Raw genomic sequence first — 27886 nt, 5'->3', positions numbered from 1 at the left:
TATGCCGCCCTTCCTCCGGAGACTCAGGGCGGCTTACAATGCATTAAGCAATAGCCTTCATACTTTTGTATATTTTATACAAAGTCAGTTTATTGCCCCCACAAACTGGGACCTCATTTTACCTACCTTAGAAAGGATGGAAGGCTGAGTCAACCTTGAGCCTGGCGAGATTTGAACTTGCAGTAATTGAAGGCAGCTGAATGTTAATAACAGGCTATTAGTCTGCTGCGCCACCAGGCTCTGATTTGTCTGAAATGGTACACAGTTTCCTGCCTGAGCAGAGGGTTGGACTAGAAGACCTCCAAGGTCCCTTCCAACTCTGTCTATTCTATTCTATTCTATTCTATTCTATTCTATTCTATTCTATTCTATTCTATTCTATTCTATTCTATTCTAAAGTCATCCCATCTAACGCTCCTGTCGGTGGAGGAAACCAAGAGCGTCTCTGAGCTGCTACAGAGTAGCAGAGGACTCGACCTGGAAAGTTGGGCGGAGGAGGAGCAGAAAGAACGTGTGGACAGCGGCTGATGCGTGCAAACCAGAGCGCACGGGAGGGCGGAAGGGGGCGCGATTTGATGTTTTGAGGGCACGTGTGAATGCGCGGAACGAGCCACTACGGGGCTCAAGCTCTGCACGGAAAGGCCACGGGTGGGAGAGGAAGTTGCGTGTAAAGTTTGAGAACCACCGAGCGGTCATTTTTCTCTCTTTCCCCCCCCCCCACCCGGCCTCTCCCCACTTTCCCTCCCTCACATTCTCGCGCAGCGCTTTCACTTTTTGCCACACACAATGTATTTTTTTTGGCGCGACGAAGCTTCACCGGTTGAGCAACAGCCTGCTTGGAACCCGCCTTCGCTGGAAGTCGCCCAGCATCTCCACTCCACTCCCCTCGCCTGCAGCCGGTGTTGATTTTCTCCGACTTCTTACTTTCACTTTCGGCTTCCGGGAAAGCGGCTGTTTCTCCGAAGCTCTGCGGCCCGGGTGGTTTCCAGAGCCGGCCGGGAGAGGCGCCAAGACCTGCCCACCGGCCCCCGCCGCCCGCGCCCTCCGTTCAGTCTGAGCCGGCTGCCGTGCGCGGAGGAGCTCTCTTAAAATCCCCTTCTCGGGTCCCCCCGCGCGTAGACCGCGTTTTCTCCACCGGCTTCGCTGCCGTCGCTCTGCACACGGGAAAGCGCCGGGCTTTTCCCCGGTGGACTCTGCTAGAAGCACCTCCGCCGCCGGTAAGTCGGTTCTTAGCAAAGCTGCAGGCTTGGTTTACCGCTGCTCTTTTTTCCTTTTCTCTCCACTCTCCGTTGCTCTCATTTTTTTTTCTTTTTTTAAATATACTTTATTGAATTTTTCCATTATAAAAGAAAATATACAATCTCTATCTTCTTCAGAGGTAACAGTGTTTATACACTTTGCGGAGTCATACGTTAAATAAACTTCATCCTTAGCTATACAGTATTCTATGCAATATAGCTCGTATTTCAAGTGCATAACAAGTTATATCCTAAAATCATGTTTTTGTCTTGTTCTTCAACCAAATGTACCAATTTCCCCATACTTCATGATATTTAGATTTCTCCTCATTATTTATCTCACTCGTCAATTTTGCCATTTCTGCGCACTCTAGGATTTTGTTTGTTAGAATTTCTTCTGAGGGTATGGATTTATTTTTCCAAGATTTCGCAAAGGCTAGTCTAGCCGCAGTTGTAATCTGGATTATGGATTTTTTTTGTTCTGTCCCTTTCTCGACAGGGATTTCTTCCAGCACAAAAGCGCTGCTCCAGGCAAGCTCCTTTGCCCGTCTTAGAACCGGCGCGATGAAGCCGGGCTTGTGGTCCTGGGTCATCCTGGGGATGCTGCTGGACTTCCTGGCCCTCCACCTGGCTTGGAAATGGACCCCGTCACCTTGGGGGAACCCTCTGGCTTTCCTCTGGGCCGTCGCCGTGGGACGCTGTGTGTCGCTGGTCCTCGCAGGGGGTACCCTCGCCAGCTCCGGTGGGGACAAGCTTCCCTGGAGGCTGCTGTTGGAAGGGGCCTTGGTCCTCTCCTTCCAGATGCCCAGCTATGTCAGCTTGCAGTACCTCTATCATCCCAAAGGGGACGCCCAGCATCTGGCCACCAACTGGGGCAGGAGCGACGTCCTTGCCCTCAACTACCTGGTGGTGGGGTCCGTGATGCTGCTGTTCCATCACCTCCTCCCTTGGGGGGGCACAGGATCGGAAAAGGCGCCATCGGCTTCCTTCGGGCGCCTCATCTCCTGGCTGAGGCCGGAGGCGCTGCGGTTCGTGGCCATCACGGTGCTTATGGTGATCTCATGTATGGGTAAGTGGACCTTTTGAGGTGGGGGGGGCAGGGGTGATCCTTCCCTGGGCCCTCACAATCAACCTAGAGCAGGGGTGTCAAACTTGATTTCATTGAGGGCCGCATCAGGGTTGTGTTTGACCTTGGGGGGCTGGGATGGGCGTGGCCAGGATGGGCGTGATGTCATTCGTGTTGGGGGCACCTGTGGTGGTCTTGAGTGCTCTGCCAACGAAAACAGGGTCTTGAGCTCCGTTTTTGGCTGCGACGGCCTCCTGCAAACCTCTGCCAGCGAAAATGGAGCTTGGGGAGGCAGCAAACAGCCTCCTGTTTTCTCTGGCAGAGGCACTGCTTGCCAGTCATTCACTGTTTCCAGGGCATCCTTGTAGACCAAATCTAAGCACCCTGCAGGGCAGATCCAACCCCCAGGCCTTGAGTTTGAGACCCCTGACCTAGAGTTTCAACAATACCTGATATAGATAGTCCTTGAGTTACAACTGTTCATTTAGCGAACATTTGAAGTTGCAATAGCACTGAAAAAGTGACTTACAACCGGTCCTTGTACTTATGACCATCGCAAGAGCCCTATAGTCACAAGGTCAAAATAATATATTGGCAACCAGCATATATTAACAGTGGTTGCAGCATCCTGGGTTCATTTGATCGCCAATCACAACCCTCCCAGTCAGCTTCCGAGAAGCAAACCTAATACGGGAAGCAGGATTCACTTAATGACCACATGATTCAGTTAAAAATTGCAGTGTCTCACTTAACAACCGGGCAGGTAAAAGTGACTCACTTAACCGCCTTACTTAGAAATGGAAATTCTGGTCCCTATTGTGGTTGTAAATCAGAAGGACTACCTGTATTAAGGATTTGTTGTGGGGAAGGTCAAAAAAGTTAAATATGGTGGCAATTGACATAAGATCATGTCTTTTTTTTTTTTTTAAATTAGATTTATATGCCGCCCTTCTCCGGAGACTCAGGGCGGCTTACAAGGCGTTAAGCAATAGCCTTCATACTTTCGTATATTTTATACAAAGTCAGCTTATTGCCCCCACAAACTGGGTCCTCATTTAACCTACCTTAGAAAGGATGGAAGGCTGAGTCAACCTTGAGCCTGGTGAGATTCGAACCTGCAGTAATTGCAGACAGCTGAATGTTAATAACAGGCTTTTTAGTCTGTTGAACTATCCAGGCTCAACAGTAGATGTCTTGCAATATCTACTTAAAATTCTAGTGGGGGAAAAAATAGGGACATCCCAATGCAGTCATTCACACACGCACACACCCCAAAAAAATTCTCTTCTAAATTGACTCCAACCCTCCTTCTGTCATATGGCTGCATTTTGAATAGTTATATTTTGCTTTTCCGAAAACTAAAGAAGCGGGTGACATAATACAGATTGCCTTTCTTCTGTTTCTCATCTCGTCTTGCGTCAGGCATGCAGGAACTAGAAAGGGGGAAATTATTAATTGGAATTTTAAAAGATAAAAATGAATGAATAAAAACATACATTGATATAGTTCTAGCCCAATGCTGGGCCACGTTGAGGGCAGGGATATTTCTGATCAGGAAGTCATTCTGTGTGCATGTTGGTTCCAGGGGCCGCTGTAAAAGACAGATGGTTGTTTAAATAGCGCCACATTTGCAGTAAATGTCCTTTTCCATCTGGGAGAAACCCCCCATTTTAACATGGGGTCTTTAGTTCTAGTCAAACTAGTGCTCAAGTCAATTTAAAAATCTCCAAAACAATCCACTTTTCCTCTGAGCTTCTAGGCAACTCCTCAGACGGTTCTAGCCAGTTATGAAGTATTTAACTTGAAATTTCTATGTTTTTAATTGTTCTGTTGTACCAAGCAATCTAAAAAGCTCCTTTCTTCTATTGATATTTAGGAATGTCAAAAAGTTGTGGGAAAACTGAAATGGGTTATTTTAAAAGGGAGGGCCTGAGACTTTATTTATTTATTTATTTATTTATTAATTTAATTTGTATACCGCCCTTCTCCCAGAAGGGACTCAGGGCGGTGAACAGCCAAAATTAAAAAACATACAAATGCAAAAGTTAAGATAATTAAAAGGATTAAATCATTGGCTACCCAAATTTAAAACCCCAAATCCATAAAATTTAAAATCCCAATTAAAAAACCATTTAGGCTAGGCCGGCTTGATGAAATAAAAACGTCTTCAGGGCTTTACGGAAGGTCCGGAGGTCCGGGATCAATCGTATTCCAGGAGGCAGCTCATTCCACAGGGCGGGTCTCTGGGGGTGAAGGTAGAGATGTCCGATTGTTGTTGAGACTTTTTAGGGGCCTCGTCTTGTTGTTGTTGTTGTTGTTGTTTTTAACTGTACTGTAATGGATTTTGAATTTCTTTTGTTTTTATCTTGGTTTGCCGCCCAGAGTGCTTTGGTAGATGAGCAGCCATATAAACATGGCTTCAGAAAGAAAGAAAGAAGAAAGAAAGAAAGAAAGAAAGGAAGGAAGGAAGGAAGGAAGGAAGGAAGGATAGGATAGGATAGGATAGGATAGGATAGGATAGGATAGGATAGGATAGGATAGGATAGGATGGACTGGACTGGACTGGACTGGACTGGACTGGACTGGACTGGACTGGACTAGACTAGACTAGACTAGACTAGACTAGACTAGACTAGACTAGACTAGACTAGACTAGACTAGAATAGAATAGAATAGAATAGAATAGAATAGAATAGAATAGAATAGAATAGAATAGAATAGAATTCTTTATTGGCCAAGTGGGATTGGACACACAAGGAATTTGTCTTTGGTGCATATGCTCTCAGTGTACATAAAAGGAAAAAAAGAAAAAAAAATACATTCATCAAGAATCATATGATACAACACTTAGTGATAGTCATAGGTTACTAAATAAGCAATCAAATTATACGAGGAAACAAATAAAACAATATAAATCGTAAAAATGCAAGCAACATGGTTATAGTCATAGGTGGGAGAAGATAGGTAATAGGAAGGATGAGAAGAATAATAGTAATACAGTCTTAATAAATAGTTTGACAGTGTTGTAGGAATTAGTTGTTTAGCAGAGTGATGGCATTCGGGAAGAAACTGTCCTTGTGTCTAGTTGTTCCGGTGTGCAGTGCCCTATAGTGTCGTTTTGAGGATAGAAGTTGAAACAATTTATGCCCAGGATGTGAGGGATCTGTAGATATTAAAAGAGGGACGGAGGGAGGGAGAGAGAGAGAGAGAAAGGAAGAAAGAAAGAAAAAGAAAGAAAGAAAGAAAGAAAGAAAGAAAGAAAGAAAGAAAGAAAGAAAGAAAGATGGGATTTAGAAGAAAAAGGCAGCAGCAAATTCCTACAGGCCAGTCAGAAGTTATAGCCACAAAAGGATTATTGCCCCGAGATGAGAAAATTGGGAGAGAACATTGATGCCTCATTGCAGTGCAAGCCCCGCCCCTTTCCCTCATGCATGTGATGTCACAATGCACATACTTCCATTGTGACTGTGCAGTGCTACGGTTAGGCCTTGCTTAACAATTGATCGCTTAATAACAGAATAACAGAGTTGGAAGGGACCTTGGAGGTCTTCTAGTCCAACCCCCTGCTCAGGCAGAAAATCCTATAACATTTCAGACAAATGATGGTCCAATTTCGTTTTAAAAACCTCAGGTGTTGGAGCACTCACAACTTCTGCTGGCAAGTCGTTAATTATTTGCAACCCATCCTCAAAGTTACGACTGCCACCCACCCACGCACACGCGCAAAGCCACATAAGCGCATCACAGGTTTGCATTTACAACTGGTTGCAATGTCCCATGGTCACACGACTGCAGTTTGTGAAGTGTTTTGCTGTTTTTCGGCAAAAGAAGCACCCATTGAATATGCTAGATTTGTATAATCACATGGTTTGTTTAAAAAAACTACAGGATTAACGATCATTATAAAAAAAAATTATCGTAAAATCGAAGGGTCACATGATAACCCATCTAACGACCACAATGACTTGTGACCAAAATTCCTGGCTGAATCAGAGCAGTCAGTTGAGTATTTATTTAATTTCTCCCCACCCCCACCCCCACCCCGGTTATTCTACATGGCGACTTCCAAACATATGAAGGCTACAATTCCCAGAATCCACAGCTTTTTATTTGTTGATTTTTCTGGAGGACTTTAATCCAGAACCCAATAAAAACAGCCAGAGAGAGTTGTAGTCTAGCTGCAGTATGATATTTTACTTAGCACGTTAAGGGTCAGAACAGGCTCCTATAATCACGCAAAATTAAGATAAAAATAATAGAATATGGTTTCAAGATAAAGATAATAGAAAATGTCCACGGAGATTCTCAGTCATCCAGGTCATGAAGCTTCTTGGATGAGAAGCGAAATGTCTTCAAAGAAAAACCAGAAAGTCCAGCTGCCTCTTGAAAAAAGCACCTTTGGGATTATTATTATTATTATTATTGCTTTAATTTATATGCCGCCCTTCTCCGGAGACTCAGGGCGGCTTACAATGCGTTAAGCAATAGCCTTCTTACTTTTGTATATTTATACAAAGTCAGCTTACTGCCCCCACAATCTGGGTCCTCATTTTACCTACCTTTTAAAGGATGGAAGGCTGAGTCAACCTTGAGCCTGGTGAGATTTGAACTTGCAGTAATTGCAAGCAGCAGATGTTAATAGAAAATGGTGTCAAAAGAAAGATAATAGAAAATGGTTTCGCTCTTTTTAGGCTACGGAGCACGGAAATACACAAAAGTCAATATTATTGGCCACGATAGTCTGATCGAGTTTTGAATTTTTTTAAAACTACATTTTATATACATCCTTGCATATATATGCAGAAACTTTTCCATTTAACATTTTTATTGAGTTATAAAATATTATTTTAGGGGACGCGGTGGCTCAGTGGCTAAGACGCTGAGCTTGTCAATCGAAAGGTCGGCAGTTCAACAGTTTGAATCCCTAGTGCCGCATAACAGAGTGAGTTCCCGTTATATGTCCCAGCTTCTGCCCACCTAGCAGTTCGAAAGCACATAAAAAATGCAAGTAGAAAAATAGGGACCACCTTTGGTGGGAAGGTAACAGCGTTCTGTGCATCTTGGCATTTAGTCATGCCGGCCATATGACCACGGAGACATCTTCGGACAGCGCTGGCTCTTCGGCTTTGAAACGGAGATGAGCACTGTCCCTTATAGTCGGGAACAACTAGCATATATATGCGAGGGGAACCTTTACCTTTTACCTTAAAAAAATATTATAAAATACAAAAGTAAATCGAAAAGCAGTGGGGAGGAAAAGGGGGAAGAGAAGTGAGAAAGGATAAGAAGAAAAAGAAACAACTCTCTCTGTTGCAGTAAAATAAGGCATTAACATCAAATCAGAACTTTTTGCTTTGTTATAATAATATAAACTGTAAAGATCTATTGATCTACTCGGTAAAACCCCAAATCAAAGTTTCATTCTTTTCCACATCAAGCACGAAGTTGGAAGCAGTCTCCAAGTGGAAACAAAAGTACTTATATTCTTTTCTTTAATTAAAGTAGCCAGTTTTGCCATTTCAGTTCAATTCCATCAACTTCTGCAACCATTCGTCCATAGTAGCAATCGAAGTGTCCTTCCATTTTTGGGCATACAATTTATTTATTTATTTATTTATTATTAAATTTATATACCGCCCTACTCCCGAAGGACTCAGGGCGGTGAACAGCCAAAAGATAAAAATACATATAATACAAACGTTAAAAGAGTCATTTAAAATACATTAAATAGTTTGGCCCAAGATACAAATTAAAACACCCCAGTTTAGACAAATTAAAATTTAAAAGCAACGTAAAAGAGAAGTTACAATGGTCTTGCTGTTGTCAACATATATAATAACAAAGTTATATTAGTTATATATGCAGAAACTTGGTACATGTATATTCAAGAGACAGCTTTTGTTGTGCCGAATAGGGGGAAATTGTGTTTGTTATACTCAGTAAAACCGAAATTCTAGCACATTGCAGAAATAGCAGTAGCAATAGCACTTAGATATATACCGTTTCACAGTGTTTTACAAGCCCTCTTTAAGCGGTTTACAGAGTCAGCCTATCATTCAAGGTCACTTCTAACAAATGCTTTTTGTCTCTGACTTGTAATCTTGTGTGCTTGTAACGTGCAGTTTGCTATTTCTGACCTCATTCTCAACCGAAAATAGACTCCGGAAGAGAGTTGGTAGAGTGCCAGTTCAGACAGGCCTGGTTACTACCTACCAGGGGACAGATGGCTAAAATGGAGGCAGAAACTCTGAAACAGTAAAGGCAATTTGCTAAAATGGCTGTCACGGAAAACGAGGATTTATATTATAATCAGGGTTTTGTAAAACCAAAGAACTTTCCTATACGGTGATTTCCCTTCAGTGCTCCCCTCACAGCGCCTTGTTTTAATTTTTCTGTTACTTCCCACCTCTGAATTTGTTAATTCAAAGAATGACAGATGTCCTACATATTTGTAATTTCAGGCGTTTTTCTTGTATCACATTTCTTGCTGGCTGGGGAATTCTGGGAATGGAAGTCTACACATTTGAAAGTGCCCAGAGTTAAGTTTAGGTTGAGCAACACTGTATTATAGGCATAGTTAAAACTTGCAATATATTTTTTTCCATCAAAATAAACGGTTATGCATTTCGCGAATGAAGGCAAAGGTTATGGTTATGCATTTTTACAAACATGTTTTTTCAACAAAATAAATGTTTATTCATTTGTCACTCTCCTAGACATAAAAAAAATAACAAAAAAGCCTTAGACTTCGGAGAGGGGCGGCATATAAATTGAATTAATTAAATTAAATTAAATTCTTCTGAATGAATCTGTACAGAGTTGGGTCACTTCTGATTTTCTTTTTATTTTCAACTGGAGGTTTGGAATGTGAGTTTGGATATCTAGGCTAGGACCTCCAATTTTTTTATTATTATTTCTTTCAAAGCAACCATTGTAAGTGTCAGCAGGAAAAAAAATGGGATTTTTACAAGGATTTATTTCTGCTTTTGTTGGGAAAAAGAAAAGAAATGTAATCTTAGTTTGAGCGAAATAAAATAATAAAAAAAATAGCAGTAAAAATTTCAAAGTATCCACATCAGGCCAGCAGGAAGGCACATTACGTGGTATACATTTCAAAAAAGGATGTGGTGGCTCAGTGGCTAAGCTTGTCAATCAAAAGGTCGGCAGTTCAGCGGTTCGAATCCCTAGTGTCACATAACGGGGTGAGCTCCCATTATTTGTCCCAGCTTCTGCCAACCTAGCAGTTCGAAAACACGTAAAAAATATGCAAGTAGAAAAATAGGGACCATCTTTGGTGGGAAGATAACAGTGTTCTGTGCACTTTTGGCATTGAGTCATGCCAGTCACATGACCACGGAGACATCTTCAGACAGCGCTGGCTCTTCGGCTTTGAAACGGAGATGAGCACTGCCCCCTACAGTCAGGAACGACTAGCACACATGTGCGAGGGGAACCTTTACCTTTATACATTTCAAAAAGTGTTTTTAAAATGCTTGAAAACTCATAACATGGGTGAACCCACTATCATTTTGTTATTAAATATTAATTAAAGCAACTTGTTACTTGCGACCCTGTCACTGCCCAACCCTAAACACCATATTACAGTTGTTTTTAGCAATCCACACAATTCATTCCTTGTTTTTTTTTTAAATATTTGTCTTTATTCAGGATTGCTAGTTTTTTTTATACTGGGTTGTTTATTCCAGGGGTCTCCAATCTTGGCAACTTTAAGACTTGTGGACTTCAACTCCCAGAATTCTGGGAGTTGAAGTCCACAAGTCTTAAAAGTTGCCAAGGTTGGAGACCCCTGGTTTATTCTATTTAAGAGAACCAAGAAACTTTTTGATTGCTGAGGAATAGAAATGCATTAAATAAATAAAGGAATGCATGGAACAGACTCCTAAATCCCGTACAAGTTGACTTTTCTGGCTGGTACAAAAGCTTGAGAAATGACCCGTTGCTTTAACGAGAGACACCCAGAAATTATGAGAGGCCCACGACATTTTTCTAATTTTTTTTTAAATAGTAATTTGGTAATTTCTTGATGAGAAGGCCTGCTAGGAAAATACACTTGCTTGCAACTCTCTGCTCCCTTCCCCAGCCATCTGCAGCTTTCACTGTACTTTACAGATAGTCCTTGACTTATGATGATTCGTTTAGTGACCGTTCTAAGTTACAACAGCCCTGAAAAAAGTGACTGATGACCATTTTTGACACTTATCGACTGTTGTGGCATCCCCCGGGGGGTCACGTGATCAAAATTCAGAAGCTTGGCAACCGGTTCATATTTATGACGTTTGCAATGGAAGTGTTGGGCTCAATTGCGGTCGTAAATCGAGTACCTGCATTACATACAGAACAACAATGCTGTTCAGGTTGCTACTTGGGACGGTCAAACCCAGGGGTGGGTTCTACTTACCTCCGCTACCGGTTTGCAACAGGAGCACACGCGCACTTCTGCGCATGCGCAGATCATCCATGATGATGTCCGGGCGGGTGGGCGGAGTGTCCTGCTGCCATTACTACCGGTTCGCAAGAACCAGACCGAACTGGGAGCAACCCACCATTGGTCCAACCCGAATGGCCAGCTTCTACTGCAATTCCCAGATGCTGATGTCCATTGATGCCTCTATCTATCTATCTATTGATCTATCTGTCTGTCTGTCTGTCTGTCTGTCTGTCTGTCTGTCTGTCTGTCTATCTATCTATCTATCTATCTATCTATCTATCTATCTATCTATCTATCTCAAACTCTCAATCTCTCTCTCTCAATCTCAAACTCTCAATCCCTCCCTCTCTCAACCTCTCCCTCTCCCTCTCTCTCTTTCTCTCTCTCAAACTCTCAATCCCCCCCCAACCTCTCTCTCTCTCTCAACCTTTCAATCTCTCTCAATTTTTGTCTTTCAGGAGAGATGGCAATTCCATATTATACCGGGCAGGTGACAGACTTGCTCATAAGCAAGGAGGAAGCCTCGGCCTTCAAGAATGCTCTGTGTATGATGGCTTGTTTCACTCTGGCCAGGTATGATGGGGAGAAACTACCTGGGTTTGTTTTTTAAATGCAAACTTGCACTGACCAATTTTCTGCACGTTCTAACCTCTGCCCGAATCAGCCTGCGGTATTGTTGGAAACCCACACATTTGGCAATGCATTTTAGTTACAATAGTAGGGAAAAGTTGGATCACAAACGAATACATTCGGAAATGCATCATATGTGTGTGTGTCGAGCCCCAGCCGGGCTGGGGAAGAGCGTTGCAAACTGCTCTTTTGTTTGGTTTGGTTCTTTCCATCGCAATCCGGGCTGGCTGGATGACGAGCCGAGAGTGTGTGTGTAGGGGGTCCTAGAGAGAGAGAGAGAGAAAAAAAAAAATGGGAACCGTACAGTAGTCCTGGAGTCATGATACTATTTTTTACTATTTGATCTTTTCCCATTCCTCTCAGTGCTACAACAGAGTTTCTCTCTGACTTCCTGTACAATACGGTTATGAACAGATTTCACACCCGCTTCCAGGGCTCTGTCTTCAAGTCCGTTCTGCGCCAGGAGATTGGATTCTTCAGCACTAATCGAACAGGTAAATGATCCGGCATTCCCTACACACACACACACACACACACACACACTGTTTTCCTGAAAATAAGACCTATCCTGAAAATAAGACCTAGCTTGATTTTTACATGTGTGTCCAATTATTTATTATTATTATTTATTAAACTTTTATACCGCCCTTCGCCTTTCGGACTCAGGGCGGTAAACAGCCAAAATAAAACATTTATACATGAAAGTTAAAATAGTTTTAAAATAAATTAAATAAAGTTTGGCCCATTTATTTAAAATATTTCAATTTAAAATCAGTATCAGTTTTAAAACCAAGATAAAATATAAGAGCCTTGGTGGTGCAGGGGACTAAAGTGCTGTTAAAGTAGCACTTAGCTGCCAGCTGCCTGCAATTACTGCGAATTCAAATCTCACCAGGCTCAAGGTTGACTCAGCCTTCCATCCTTCCAAGGTAGGTAAAATGAGGACCCGGATTGTGGGGACAATAAACTGACTTTGTATTAAAAAAAGAACACCGCTTGGGGGGCCCGAAAGCCCTACTAAGCAGGTATAGACAAAAGTATGAAGGCTATTGCTTAACGCATTGTAAGCCGCCCTGAGTCTCCGGAGAAGGGTGGCATATAAATTGAACCAATAAATAAATAAATAAATAAATAAATAAGCCCTACCCCCCCCCCAAAATAAGCCCTACTTAAGACCCTGCCCACTCCATTGCACCTGGTTGCACGGAGTGGGGCGAGGTGCACAGGTAAAAATCAAGTGAGGGTGGGGATTGGAGGGGTTGAGCTGCTTAGCTTCAGACAGTTGCAGCCAGGCCTCGCACACCCCGACACTTGCCTCCCCTTGCCGGCCCACTTCTGCGGCTCCTTGCTGCCGCTCGCTTGTGTTGCCCCCGGCCTCCATTTCGCAATCAGAGGTCTTCAGGAAAGGCATCTGCAACTGAGAAACAACCTCCGGATTGACGTGTGCGGTGCCCCCTGGTTTCCATTTCACTGTCAGAGGCTTTTCGTAAAGGCCTCTGCAGCTGATAAGGATTGATCCGGAGCTCTTTTATTGGCTGCAGAGGCCTTTCCAGAGGGCCTCTGATGGTGAAACGGAAGCCAGGGGGCACATCAATCCGGAGCCCATTTCTTAGCTGCAGAAGCCTTTCTTGAAGGCCTCTGATGGCAAAATGGGGGCCAGTGGCGATGTGCGCGGATGGCGGCAAGGGCTACAGAAGAAGTGGGCCGGAGGCGGGCTTTTGCTGGGCAGGGCTGTTGCAAGGTGAGTCAGTGAAAGACATCCCCTGAAAATAAGACCTGGTGTCTTTCTGGTGGCAAAAAAAGGTATAAGACTGGGTTTATTTTCGGGAAAACGTGTGTGTGTGTCCAGACACAAACACACACTGTGTTTCCCCAAAAATAAGACATATAACCAATATGAAAGAAAAGGATTTTATATTTATAACTGCTTTGAAGAGTATCAGGAGCTGCCCTATGTCCCTTTTTTTTTCCCATTTTTTAAAACTTTTTTTCTTTTTTTGCCCTTTTTTTGTTTCTCTTTGCTTGCTTGCTTTTTCTTTTTTGATGTAGTTAGCTCTGTATGTGTTGTGTGAGTCCGGCCGTGAAAAGACTACTACGTTGGGAATGCTGCTTTCAGTACAGGCAGTCCTCGAGTTACGACCACAACTGAGCACTAAATTTCTGTTGCTAAGTGAGACAGTTTTGCCCCATGTTATGAGCTTTTGTGCCATAGTTGTTAAGTGAATTGCTGTGGTTGTTAACATTAGTAACCCGGTTGTTAAGTCAATCTAGCTTCCCCATTGACTTTGCTTGTCAGAAGGTCGCAAAAGGTGATCACATGACCCTGGGAAACTGCAACCATCATAAATACCGCGGGATTCAGGCAGCATGTTAAGAGCCTGGTGGCGCAGCAGATTAAAGCCTGTTATTAACATTCAGCAGCCTGCAATTACTGTAAGTTCGAATCTCACCAGGCTCAAGGTTGACTCAGCCTTCCATCCTTTCTAAGGTAGGTCAAATGAGGAGCCAGATTGTGGGGGCAATAAGCTGACTTTGTATAAATATACAAAAGTATGAAGGCTATTGCTTAACGCATTGTAAGATGCCTTGAGTCTCCAGAGAAGGGCGGCATATAAATCAAATTTAAAAAAAAGGAGTCAGTTGCAAAGCATCTGAATTTCGATCACATGACCATGGGAATTCGGCAATGGTTATAAGTGTGAAAAATGTTTATATGTCTCTTTTTTCAGTGTCATAATTTCAAGGACTACCTGTTCTGAAGGTTGATTGATCTGTCCATCCTCAAAGTTGGTTCAGACCGGCATCCCCCAACCTTTTGGGCACCAGGGATTGGTTCCGTAGAGAGAGGTTTTTCCACAGACCGGAGTAGGCGTGCTTTCAAATTTTATTTATTTATTTTATTTATATGCCGCCTTTCTCCGGAGACTCAGGGCGGCTTACAATGCGTTAAGCAATAGTCTTCATACTTTTGTATATACCTGCTTAGTAGGGCTTTCGGCCCCCCCTAAGCGGTGTTCTTTTTTATACAAAATCAGCTTATTGCCCCCACAATCTGGGTCCTCATTTTACCTACCTTAAAAGGATGGAAGGCTGAGTCAACCTTGAGCCTCGTGAGATTTGAACTTGCAATAATTGCAGGCAGCTGGTGTCACTTTAACACCACTTAACCTGCTGTGCCACCAGGCTCTTAACATGCTGCCTGCATCCCGCGGATGGGACTTCACTTGTTTACGTGGCCCGGTTTCTGGCATGCTGCAGACCATTGCCAGTCCATGGGTGTTGGGGACCCCTGGGTAAGAAGATGGGGGTGGTCAGTCCCTCAAATGGGTACCAAAAAAACGGAAGGCAAAGCCCACAGTTGGTAGGGGCTTCTCCCAATTGACGTATGGTGATTTCAAATGAACTTGTTCTGGTTGACAGGTGACATCACTTCCCACGTCTCGTCCGGCATCGATGCCATGAGCGAAGCCCTCTCACACGATCTGAGCCTCGTGATGTGGTACCTGCTCCGGGGTGTCTGCTACTACGCCATGATGCTGTGGATTTCTGTGCCTTTGGCCTTCTTCGTCATTGTGACCCTGCCCTTCATCCTGCTATTGCCGAAGCTCTCGGGGAAGTTCTACCAGGTGACTAAAGGTTCCCTTCAGCCCCACTCGAGGGTACTGTGGTAGAGAAGGCCAAGGCCCAAAGGCTAGTGGCCCACAGGCCACTGAGGAGAGCTATAGAAATAATGTTTATTTCTATCAGCCATTCCTGGGGATGAAACTCTTCTGACCCGGCCATCGCACCCGTCTTTAATTACACATTGGGAATTAACTGCGTTCACCAACAGAAAGTCCAGGCAAGAGTCCTGCAAGGAGTTAACTGAAGCAGTAGTCCTTATCAGCTCATTAGGCTAAATGTAAGGTTTTGAGCTCCCAGCTGGGAGGCTGCTACATCAAGTCAGTTCAACCAGAGAAATAGACGAACGTCAGTTCTAGCAAGGCAGTCTTTGTCGCACGAAACACACAAGGAGCAAACTTTCCCGAAATATGAAAGGTTCTCGGTGACAACCTGACTACTCCCCTTTCCTCCTATTTATTCCCCAGTCAGGGAGGAGCCAGTCAGCATCCACGTTTGTTTTGCTTCCCAAGCCAGCTCATTGTCCTCCATTGTTCACCTCTCCTATCTGCTCTGTGCATAAGTGCATCTGGAACAGGCCCCAGCTGTTCCTCCTCCTCACTCATCTCTGACTCCAAAGGCTAACTGCCTCTCCGGTGGCTGGGAAATGCCAGATGGCCCTGACTCTATCTCTGTCTGATGCTGAGCATCCAACAGAGCCTTCCCCAGGCTCCAGAACTGGCCCAAGTTCTTCCTCAACCTCCTCATCGTCCGAGTCTGCTGCCAGCATAGCTGCCGGGCCACAACAGAAAGCGCTAATACACGGGTGTCAAACTCATAGCGTCATGTTGCTGTCACATGACATTTTGTGATGTTTTTCCCAGTCACGGAGCTGGGGCGGGCATGGCCTGCGCGTGACACATCCGGTCCACGGGCTGCAAGTTTGACACCCCTGCCCTAATACATCTGATGAGTGGCAAAGTGGGGAAAGATCCTTACTGAATGTGGAATGGGACAATTCATCACAGCCATTTTCCAAGACCCATTACTAGGCCATGGTCTGTTTGTAACCGGCCCACCACTCGTGCAAGTTGAGCTGTGTGTGTGTGTGTATGCTAAGCCCACTAGTCATGCAGCCTGGTTCCCTTCCTCCCCCACCAGGCTGCCAAGCTACAAAGGTTGGGGCCCTCTATCCTAGACCCATTTGGGGACCTCTTTCCTAGACCCATTGAAGAGGGTTTTTGTTCACTGCTTTCTCTGAATGTGTGGAGAAATTAGCTTTTCATTGGTGGCAATCTAGCTGGGTTTCATGATCAAAGAATGAAATCAGAATCTCTAAAGATAGAAAATCAGTTTGGGCATGTTGTCAAACTCAGAAATGGAGCACTTCTGGGGGTATCAAGGAGCAGGTGTGGCCAGAGTCATGTTTTATGAGATGGGCAGCTATATAAATATGAAGAATAAACAAACAAACAAACAAACAGGCTAGAGATTCCACCCTAAAATTGATAGCCCAGGAAAGTATCCTAGAGAGATTTAATTTTAAAAGAATTATACAGATTATATTGTTGCCAAGTGAACAACATGGACTTGTAGTCACCAGGAATTGAGCCAAATTTAAGGGGGAATTAAATTTCCCCCTTAAGGGGGAATTAATTACTGTTTTATTTAACAGTAATTAATACGGTTTTAATAATTTTCCCCTTAGGTCACATCCAAAGTTGCCTCCAGGAGCAATAGAGTTTGATGCAGGTAGTCCTCGACTTATGACCCTGTTGCTAAGTGAGACAGTTGTTAAGTGAGTTTTGCCCCATTTTTATGGGGCACTTATTAAGTGAATTGCTGCAGTTGTTAAGTTAGTAAAACGGTTGTTGGGGGAATCTGGCTTCCCCGTTGACTTCACTTGTCACAAGGTCGCAAAAGGAGATCACATGACCCTGGGACACTGTGACCGTCATAAACATAAGTCATTGCCAAGCGCCTGAATTTTGATCACATGATCGGGGAAAATGCTGCAATGGTCGTAAGTGTGAAAAACGGTCATAAGTCACTATTTCCAGTGCTGTTGTAACTTCAAACAGACACTAAGCAAACTGTTGTAAGTCGAGGACTATTTGTGTATTATTGCAGAGTGAACAACATGGACTTGTAGCCACCAGTTGAGCTTTATCTTATTTAATATTAATTAATATGGTTTCATTTATTTTTCCATTGGGTCACATCCAAAGTTGCCTCCAGAGTTTAATTTGTAGAGGGGTAATAGAAGTTTTTTTTTCCAATTTTTTTTTTATTTTTTTAAAACACACAAATAAACATACAATACATCTTTTCGGAACAGAGCATTGATCTGGTCTTAAATTTATACAACTTTTTGTTCATCTTTATCAGAATTTAACATATTCTATTTTTGCCATAGCACTTATCAAATATCTCAACTATTACCATCTTATAGAAAACTAACTCATATTGACTTGATCAAAGCAATTACCCTTCTATTAATCCACCTTAAATCTTGATTCAATTAATACCTCATAATACATTTCACAATTCTTACCCCAAATACTCACTATTAAAAATACAGTTCAAACATATTTATATTTCTAAATCTTATTTCCATTTCTAAAACTTCCTTATATTTTATTTATTACTTTATATAATATTCATTAAGTCTTTATTTAATTATTACTTCATCAAATTTAAATCTTATCTCTAATCTTGAAACTATACCAATTTAACATTTAAACAAAGTTCTTAATTCAAATAACACAACATAATACAATTCATCATTAGTTCCCTAAATTCTATTTAACAATACCATTTATATAAAAACCAATTTAAATAGGTCTTGTTTAGTAAATCATAATCCTATATCATTTCAATTTTCTTTTCGTTTTGCTTAAATAAATGTATTTATTGAAGATATTCAAATTATTACAATTGTTATAAGTATTTAAACAATATCCCAATTATTATAGCCATCAATTTTCTCAGATAGTACCATCCAACATCTCAATAAAAATTAATTCGTTATGTCCATTGATATATTTTCTTTTTACATAATCTAATTTTCATATATTTTAGCTTCAATCCTTATTTCAAGTCTAGATATCTATAGCATATTCTTTTCTCGTTTCTATCTTCCTTTTTCTATCGAGGGGCAATAGAGTTGATACAAAGTTTGGGGGTTCAGATTGAGCATCTCTAACCTAATCCATTTTGGACAAACTTTGTTACCTTTTTCTCTCTCTCCTTCCAGAATTTGGCCACAAAGGTCCAGGAATCCTTAGCCAAGGCCAACGAAGTTGCAATGGAGACCTTCCAGGCCATCTCCACCGTCCGCAGCTTTGCCAACGAGGATGGAGCTGCTCAGTGTTACGAAAAGAAGTTGCAAGAGACCTACAAACTCAACAAGGTGGAGGCCGTGGCCTACGGTGCCTCCATATGGATTCCTGAGGCAAGGATACAAACCTGGGCGAAGAGGTTGGGAGCCACGCTTGGGGATCCTGGGAAGGCGAGATGGTGCTGCACAACTTCCATCACCCAAAGGATGATGTCAGATTTTGTGTGACACATGGAGCTTTGTGCTTCTAGAGCGAGTAGGGATGACTATTTTGGTTAGCTAAGTAGCTAGCTAGATTGATCGATAGTCTGTCTGTCTGTCTGTCTCTCTCTCTCCTTCCCCATCTATCTCTCTCTATCATCCCCCCCTCTCTCCCCCTCCAAAGGGGTTTCACACTAATCCCCGAATATTTTTCTCCTCCAGATCTTACAACTGATGCTCAAAGTGGGGATCCTCTATTATGGGGGATACCTTGTCACCCAAGGGAAGTTGACTGGCGGAGCTCTCGTTACCTTTGTCCTGCAGGAGAGTGAGCTTTCCACAGTGGTGCGGGTAAGTTTTGTGACTGGCCCAGCACTTGAGGGTGGGGGCAGAAACATCCTCTGCCTGGAAGCCCAGAGAGGAGTGAAGGCTCTTCCTGAAAATGTTTCCCTCGTCTCACAGTGCCTGTTTCCTTTGTCTCCTAGGCCCTCCTTTTTTCTTACCCCTCCGTGCAAAAAGCCATAGGTTCATCAGAAAAGGCTTTTGAATATATGGACCGGACACCCCAAATCAAGCCCTCGGGAATGTTGGCACCCACAAATTTAAGAGGACACATGAAGCTTGAAGATGTTTCGTTCTCCTACGCCAACAATGGCAACTCTCTAGTGCTGAAGGTTGGTGGTGGGAACTGGATTCTGAGAAGGGATCACAACACCTTGGATATGGGTTCAAGAATAGATATGAAGAGAACTACCCAAGATTGAGTCCCAGTCCTCCTGTGACCAGTTAACTCTGTTACCGAATAGCCCTGATTATCTGGGTTAAACCAATACATGAAACTGAAAACTAGTCAAATAGGTTGAATTCACACAACTTACTAAGCCAAATTTAAAGGTACCAACTTTTCATCTTGTACTGTATGTGTCATCTACTGATTTGGACAAGTATGTTGCGTGAATGCAGAAACCAAAATGTAACTGAAGTCAGGAGGTGAAACTCCATTATTTCTCTCTGGGACAGTCATTGAAACCCATATGGAAGTCTGTAGGGTCTGTAAAACATAAAGCTTCCTTAAAGTGTTCATCTTTAAGGAAGCTTTATTTTTTACAGACCCTACAGACTTCCATATGGGTTTCAATGACTGTCCCAGAGAGAAATATTGTATCTGGCCAATAATTGGATGGGAGATAAATAGGAAATCTCAGGGCTGGAAAGTTGACAAAGCAGCCCGTATTGTTGTCAAGATAACCATACAAATGCATCTATAATATCATGATGATTTTATTGATATTGTTGCCAAGATCATCATGATTTTATAGATACATTTGTATCGTTATCTTGGCAACAATATGGGATACTTTGTTAACTTTCCAGGCCTGAGATTTCCTAGTGGTCTCTCATCCAAGCTTTGGCCAGACCCAACCTATATCAGCTTTTTGAGGTCAGCCAAGGCAGTTTTAGGTCTAACTTGGCTTAATGGGATTTAACTGTGTTTAAATGGTTAGAGATGTACAATGTCCAGTCTGGGAGACTAAATCCACTCCAAACCATTTTTAATGCCTTGGGAAGGGCACACTTCAACTACTGCATCCAGTTTTAGTCACCACAAGATGTAAAAGGAGATGTGGAGACTCTAGAAAGAGTGCAGAGAAGAGCAACAAAGATGATTAGGGGACTGGAGGCTAAAACATATAAAGAACGGTTGCTAGAATTGGATATGTCTAGTTAGATGAAAAGAAAGTCTAGGGGTGACATGATAGCAGTCTTCCAATATCTCAGGGGTTGCCACAAAGAAGAGGGAGTCAAGCTATTCTCCAAAGCCCCTGAGGGCAGGACAGGAAGCAACGGGTGGAAACTAATCAAGGAGAGAAGCAATTTAGAACTAAGGTGAAATTTCCTGACACTGAGAATAATTAATCAGTGGAACAACTTGCCTCCAGAAGTTGTAAATGCTCCAACACTGGAAGTTTTTAAGATGTTAGATAACCATTTGTCTGAAGTGGTGTAGGGTTTCCTGCCTAAGCAGTGGGTTGGACTAGAAGACCTCCAAAGTCCCTTCCAACTGTTGTTCTATTCTGTTCTGTTCTGTTCTGTTCTGTTCTGTTCTATTCTATTCTATCCTATCCTATCCTATCCTATCCTATCCTATCCTATCCTATTCCTATTCCTATTCCTATTCCTATTCCTATTCCTGTCTATTCTATTCTATTCTATTCTATTCTATTCTATTCTATTCTATTCTATTCTATTCTATTCTATTCTATTCTATTCTATTCTATTCTATGGTCTTGCTCCTCTCCGCATTCAGATGCTAACCAATTGACTCCATTGTCAATGGAGAACCACCAGCAATGCATACCAAGGCAGAAGACTAAATTAGGAAGCAAAGTGGGAGGAGGAGGAGATTTCAGTCAATAGTTTCCACTCAGAGGAAAAAATAAGCCAATGGGCAGTGCAGCAAAGGTGAGGAGATTTGTTCAAGGATGGGGTCCTGCCATGAGCGTGCTGTCCTGTCCCATCCAAAGCCGGAACCAAAACTGCAGTATGAATTACTGCATCTAAGTTGGGTAGAATTGGCACGCAGTGTTCTCTTCTTCCAGGGAGTGTCTTTGGAGCTGCGTCCTGGTACTGTGACTGCCTTGGTGGGCCCTTCCGGGTCTGGGAAGAGCACGGTGGTGGCCTTGCTCCAAAGGTTTTACGAGCCCAAGCAAGGGCAGGTGCTGCTAGATGACAAGAAGCTGAGCGAATATGAACATCACTTCCTTCATCAAAAGGTAAGGGATGCGATACAGTAAACGCAGGCGGCCGATACAGGTTGTTGAGTGGATTGTCCCAAAGTGCTTTTTATTTATATAAAACTACAAGTTTGCGTCAGCGTCTCTGGCTTTATTTGGACACCAGCTGCGCAATTCCCTCACAAAAATCTATAGAGATTCTCAGTCATCCAGGTCATGGTTGTCGCAAAGGTGCTTTTTTGGGAGGCAACTGGACTTTCCTGCTTTTTCTTTTGAAGACATTTCGCTTCTCATCCAAGAAGCTTCTTCAGCTCTGACACTATCCTGTCTATTCCCCGTTATCCTATCAGAGCTGAAGAAGCTTCTTGGATAAGAAGCGAAACGTCTTCAAAAGAAAAAACAAGAAAGGCCAGTTGCCTCCCAAAAAAGCATCTTTGGGACAACCAGGACCTGGATGACTGAGAATCTCTATAGATTTTTGTGAGGGGATTGCACAGCCGGTGTCCAAATGGAGCCAAAGATGCTGACGCAAACTTGTAGTTTTATATAAATAAATATATTTTACATTTAGGTTTACAGCAGGCAAGATAGTCTGGCACATCACTACATCCTGAGGTAAATCATCAGGTAAACCCCCGAGCAACATACAGAGCACACAGGGGGAAAAAAAGGCGGGAAAAAAGGCAAATTCCCTCTTTACTCTGAGCAACCAATCATAACGTAGATTGCCTCATGCAGGAGTCTGCGCTTTCCAACCAATCAACTACAACTGTGTGTCCTGGCCCATTATACACTTTACTGTTCCAACTATTAAATATCTTTACAGTAGTCTTCAACATATGGCCACAGTTGAGACCAGCATTTCTGTCGCTAAGCAAGACAGTTGTTAAGTAACCTTTTTTCCCGCAACTGTTAAGTGAATCACTGCATTTATTAAGTGAAGCATGCGGTTATTAAGCGAATCTGGCTTCCCCTATTGATTTTGCACGTCAGGAGCTGGCTGGGAAGGTTACAAATGGTGATCACATGACCCCAGGACAGTGCAACAGTCATAAATACCTGCCACACAGTCATAAATACCTGCCAGTTGCCGAATATTGATCACGTGATCCTGGGAATACTGCAGTGGTCATAAATGTGAAAAATGGTCAGAAGTCATTTTTTTTCCCCAATGCTGTTATAATTTCAATCACTGAACGAATGTTGGTAAGTTGAGGACTACCTCTGTTACAAAAGTGGTTTTTGACACAGAATATTATCAAACATGGACTTTATTTTACCGGTAGTTGGAAAAAAGAGGTGGAGATTAAGAATGTAACCTGTATTGTTAAGAAATTATACAAACCCAGACAGCACAATGTCGGGTTTTTTTTTCCACATTTTTATTTGTTTCATTTATATAACACATAAAAATTCAATTTCAATTAAACAGCGTGTTTGTCTGGGTGCAATTATTTTTAGGAAATCATAATCAAAATGTTTATAATAACATTCATCAAATTGATATTAATTAAATAATAATAATAATATTTTACTTATCTACTTTAACAAATCTCCTTTATAACATTAATCCTTTTTGTATCCCCATGTTTCTAACTTGGTTTTATTATCTAACCATTGATAAAATAAGTCCCATGTTGAGAAATATTCAGTTCGTTCCTTTTCCTTAATTGTAAGCGTTAATCTGTCTATTTCTGCACATTCTCATATTTTTTTAAATTACACTCTCATCTGTCAGGATCTCTTCGCTTTTCCATTGTTGTGCAAATACAATTCTGGCTGCAGTTAGTACATGTAAAATCAAATATATATTCCCTTTATTATACTTTTCTGGTAGGATGTCCAACAGAAATATTTCTGGTTTCAAAACTCTATGTTGCTTTATCATTTTTTTCCAACCAAGTATGTATTTTCGTCCAATATGTTTTTTGCCTTGGGACACGCCCACCACAATATTTTTTAAGCACTAAGAAAGTGTAAATAATAGAAAATCAATAAAACCTTTTTTTATTAAAAAAAAGTGCTTTTTTCCAAGAGGCAACTGGACATTCTTGTTTTTCTTTGGAGACGTCTCGCTTCTCATCCAAGAACTGGATTGAGAAGCGAAACGTCTTCAAAGAAAAATCAAGAAAGTCCAGTTGCCTCTTGAAAAAAAAAAGCACTTTTGGGACAGCCATGACCTGGATGACTGAGAATCCCCAGAGACGTTTACCTGTGTTACAGTTTCCAAAGTTGGGGGAATGAATGTTGCTTTGATTGGCATCCCCATAAATTCTGTTTGGAATAATGAACCGTCCTGTTATTTCCCCTTCCTGGTAGGTGGCGCTGGTGAGCCAAAACCCCACGCTCTTTGCCCAATCCTTGGGTGCCAATATTGCCTACGGCTTGGAAGAGCAAAGCCAAGAGAAGATGACCCAGGCTTGTCGGCGAGTGGGAGTCCATCGATTCATCTCCACAATGAGCCACGGCTACGAGACAAGTAGGAGTCCGCGTCTTCTGCCCAGGGATTGATTGCAGGGTATCTGGGGCTGATTAAAGAGGGTCACATGGCAGTTGTCTGGAGGGAAGAACATCTGAGGGGTCCTTGGTGCTCTCTCAGCATGGTTGATTTTTTTGCCGATGTCTCATTACCCAAACTACAGGTCATCCTCTACTTACAAGTACGTTTAGTGATTGTCCGAAGTTACGACACTGAAAAACTTATGACCATTTTTCACACTTACCACCTTTTGCAGCATCCCCATGGTCACATGATCAAAATTCAGACACTTGGCAACTGACTCATATTTTTGGCGGTTGCAATATCCCGGGTTGTGCTGCCCCCGCTCATTCACACCCCCCCACACCCCCGTGAGTATGGTTTAGAGAGTTTGTGAATGTTCCCCAGCAATTCCTTTCACCCAGCCTCAGAACTGTCCCAAACAACTCCAGCCACAAGCAGACCAAGGTTAGTCCACAAGGCAATGGCCAATAGTCCATAAAACAATGGAAAGTTGCTCCAACAAATAAGTCCTCCAAAAAACTAAATCTACCAGGCCAAACTGAAACACAGCCACAAGAGTTCACTTGGCAAGAGAAGTTCAGAGTCTCCAAAGTCTAGCAGGAAGCACTAGGAACAAACACACGCAGCCAGAAACCAATCATGTTGTTCCCAGCATCACTTACCTCTGCTTGCCAGGATAAATAGTTTTCCTGTGCAGCCCATCAAAACGGGCGGGGTCTTCTCCCGAATAATCTGGCAGATCTCCATTGCTCTTGCCTTTTCTCCACCCTGCGTGTTCTCGGATCCACCACAGAAGGCAGCTCCTCTTCTTCACTGACGGCCCATCCTTGCAAGCTGTCCCCAGCCGAAGCCTCCTGTAAATCTCTTTTGGCTGTTCAGAGTCATTAATTTATCCAGTTCCTGATGTGCCAGGAATGAGCTCATCCTCCCTTGAGCTGACTTCCGAGGAAGAATATGAGGAGTTGTCCAAAGGAGACATCACACAGGTTTTGGAATGTCCTGACGAGCAAAGTCAAAGGGGAAGCCACTTTACAACTGTGTTACTAACTTGACAACTGCTAGGATCCAATGTGGCAAGGTCATAAAATGAAGCACAAATGAAGTAAAAAAAATTAACGTGTCTCACTTAGCAACAAAAATATTGGCTCAATTATGGTCGTAGGTTGAGGATTACCTATAATGTGGGTAAGGAAACATCTGCAAGAAAACAACCATGCTCAGAGAGCACCAAGGATCCCTCATTTCAATCCTGAGCCACATATATTTTCCTTTATTGGAAAAACATCTGTCTGTGGCTCTGTGGAGCTGTGACCATAGGGACGAGGCAGTGCTAGGCCTGATGGGTTGCCATGTTCCACCACCCTATTGGACCGGATGGCGAAAAGATTGCTACAGATGTGTTGTAAAACAGGGTCACTATTCCAGAATTAAGCTATTGGGGGATTAATGAAGCAACAATTAGAATTAAAATGGACAAGCAGGGAATTTGGGCAGGCCCGATTGTAGAATCCCTCCATTTTTGTCTCTTCCTGCAGATGCTGGGGAAGCAGGAAAGCAAATTTCTGGGGGGCAGAAGCAAGGGATTGCTCTCGCCCGGGCTTTGATCCGAAACCCCAAAGTGTTGATTTTAGATGATGCCACCAGCGCCCTGGACACAGAGAGCCAGAAGCAGGTGAGAGCTGGGCATGAGAGGGGAAAAGTTTTCTGAGAGGATGAATTATGGACGGAATTAAACAAGCAAAGGGAATGTGAGAAAGGGAAGAGGAAGTGGCCTAACGTCGAGAAGAATTTTGTGGGGTTTCTGTTAAACCACTGTGAGATTTTCGAACAGGAGAACTCTTTCTGCTTGGCCCAGCTGGAGTCGGGGTAGCAGGTGGAGCTGAGACAGACCCTCCCCCATCCAAGTTCCACAGGAAGCTCTTTATTGGGGGTGGAGGGAAGGGAGGGGGAATTGCAAGATTTGTAGCCCCAACCTGAAAAGAAGAGGAAGAAGAGTTTTAGATAAGTTCACTATGCCTTAATAATAAATAATAAAGATAGATAGATTGATAGATTTAGATAGAGTTAGAGATAGTTAGATGATAGATAGATAGATAGATAGATAGATAGATAGATAGATAGATAGATAGATAGATAGATAAGATAGATAGATGAGCGAGAGAGATGGATGATAGAGATGAGAGATGATATAGAAAAGAAAAAAATATAGTGATAGATGATAGATCAGTGATGGGGAACCTTTTCAGCACTGAGTGCCCAAAGCATGCACGCATCCCCAAAATGCTAGGTATGTATCCCTCCCGCATGTGCATGTCCCCCCACATGTGTGCACATCCTGCGCATGCGCCCTGCCCCCACATTAAACCTGTTCCCGACATGCGTCCTGCCCCCACGCATGTGCAGCAGAGACCCAAAGACCAGCTGGCCAGCAGGAGGCGCACGCACATATGGCCAGGAGGAGGCGCACGCACATACGCCCACCACTGGTGTGCCACCCCTGTGATAGATGATAGAGATAGATACAAAGATAGATTAGAGAGAGATGATAGATAGATGATACATGAGAGAGGTGAGAGAGAAAAGAGATGATAGACAGTGATAGATGATAAATACACGCAGATAGATGATAGATAGATAGTTAGATAGATATAGAAAGAGAGATGATAGATGATAGATAGATAGATAGATAGATAGATAGATAGATAGATAGATAGATAGATGATAGATAGATAGATAGATAGATAGATAGATAGATAGATAGATAGTCTTTTCTAACCATTCTTCTCTTTCTGACATCCCGTTTTTGGCCTCATGTAGCTAGAGAAAGAAATCTACGAAGGAGAAGCTCGCCACACCCGCTCCGTTCTCCTGATCTCACACAGGCTTCGCAGTGTGGAGCGGGCTGATGTCATCCTGGTCATGGAAGACGGGGAGATCCGCGAGAAAGGGACCTACGAGGAGCTGATGGAGAAGAAGGGGCTCTACTGGCAGCTACTGCAGAAGCAGCCGAATGGGGCAGAGGGGGGCAGGAGCAGCAGCCCCAATGGGAACAATAGGAATTGATAACGGGATGCGAAACAGGCAGGCGGTCCGGTCTGGATCCCAAAGCAGCACTTATCGCTCCCCCACGAGCGTTGTACAGTGGAGAGACATCTCAGCAACCCAACACTCTTGTAGATTTATCATTCTGGAAATTCTAAACTGCTGTTCAGAAATCATGGTTTAAGCGATGTGCCATCTGTGCCAACAGGAAGCCTGTTTTTTGGGGGGGGTGGAGGGAGGCGTTCACAGTTTAAGCAGAGGGCAGCATCTAGCTGGCCTTGCGGAAACCAAAAGAAGTTGGAGGGCTTCGATGATCTCACAGGGCTGCTCTTTAAAATACTGTACTGTAAAATACTGGGGTGTGTGTGTGTGTGTGTGTGTGTGTGTGTGTGTGTGTGTGTGACTGTTTCTAAGGCTGAGCCACTTCACAGGGTTGTTGGGAAAATAGGAGGAGGAATATCGTGTCTGTTCACTGCCTTGAGTTATTTATAAACAGGATATAGCACTATAGCAATAGCACTTATATACTGTTTCATAGCGCTGTACAGCCCTCTGCAAGTGATTTACAGAGTCAGCCTATTGCCCCCAACAATCTGGATCCTCATTTTACCCACCTCGGAAGGATGGAAGGCTGAGTCAACCTTGAGCCTAGTGAGATTCGATCTGCCAAACTGCTGGTGATCAGCAGTAGCAGCCTGCAGTACTGCACTCTAACCACTGCGCCACTGTAGTCCTTGTACATTTAGAATAGAATAGAATAGAATAGAATAGAATAGAATAGAATAGAATAGAATAGAATAGAATAGAATTTTTTATTGGCCAAGTGTGGTTGGACACACAAGGAATTTGTCTTAGTGCATATGCTCTCAGTGTACATAAAAGAAAAGATACGTTCATCAAGAATCATAAGGTACAACACTTAATGATAGTCATAGGGTACAAATGATACAAGCAACAAAATTACAGTCATACAGGTGGTGGGAATGATGAGAAGATTAATATTAGTGCAGACTTAGTAAATAGTTTGACAGTGTTGAGGGAATTATTTGTTTAGCAGAGTGATGGCGTTCGGGAAAAAACTG

General features: G+C 42.9%; 1 protein-coding gene across 1 annotated transcript; it reads left to right on the top strand.

Annotated features, from left to right (window-relative positions):
- Window positions 1-1137: 1137 nt before the first annotated feature.
- TAP1 (transporter 1, ATP binding cassette subfamily B member) lies at window positions 1138-27886 on the top strand. The gene is made up of 12 exons (XM_070936339.1): window positions 1138-1217; window positions 1738-2307; window positions 11212-11326; window positions 11747-11877; window positions 14804-15009; window positions 18240-18437; window positions 18747-18875; window positions 19010-19198; window positions 21125-21298; window positions 23579-23738; window positions 25298-25434; window positions 26580-27886. Exons 2-12 carry the CDS (start codon window positions 1803-1805, stop codon window positions 26823-26825), a joined length of 2190 nt encoding a protein of 729 aa, XP_070792440.1. The 5' UTR covers window positions 1138-1217; window positions 1738-1802; the 3' UTR covers window positions 26826-27886.

The sequence above is a fragment of the Pituophis catenifer genome, unplaced genomic scaffold, assembly GCF_029215685.1.
Source record: "Pituophis catenifer annectens isolate HBS135680 unplaced genomic scaffold, rPitCat1.0.hap2 SCAF_2, whole genome shotgun sequence".
In the NCBI taxonomy this organism is placed as follows: domain Eukaryota; kingdom Metazoa; phylum Chordata; class Lepidosauria; order Squamata; family Colubridae; genus Pituophis; species Pituophis catenifer.
Note: the sequence above shows the minus strand (reverse complement) of the source record. Positions and strands in the feature narration are given on the sequence as shown.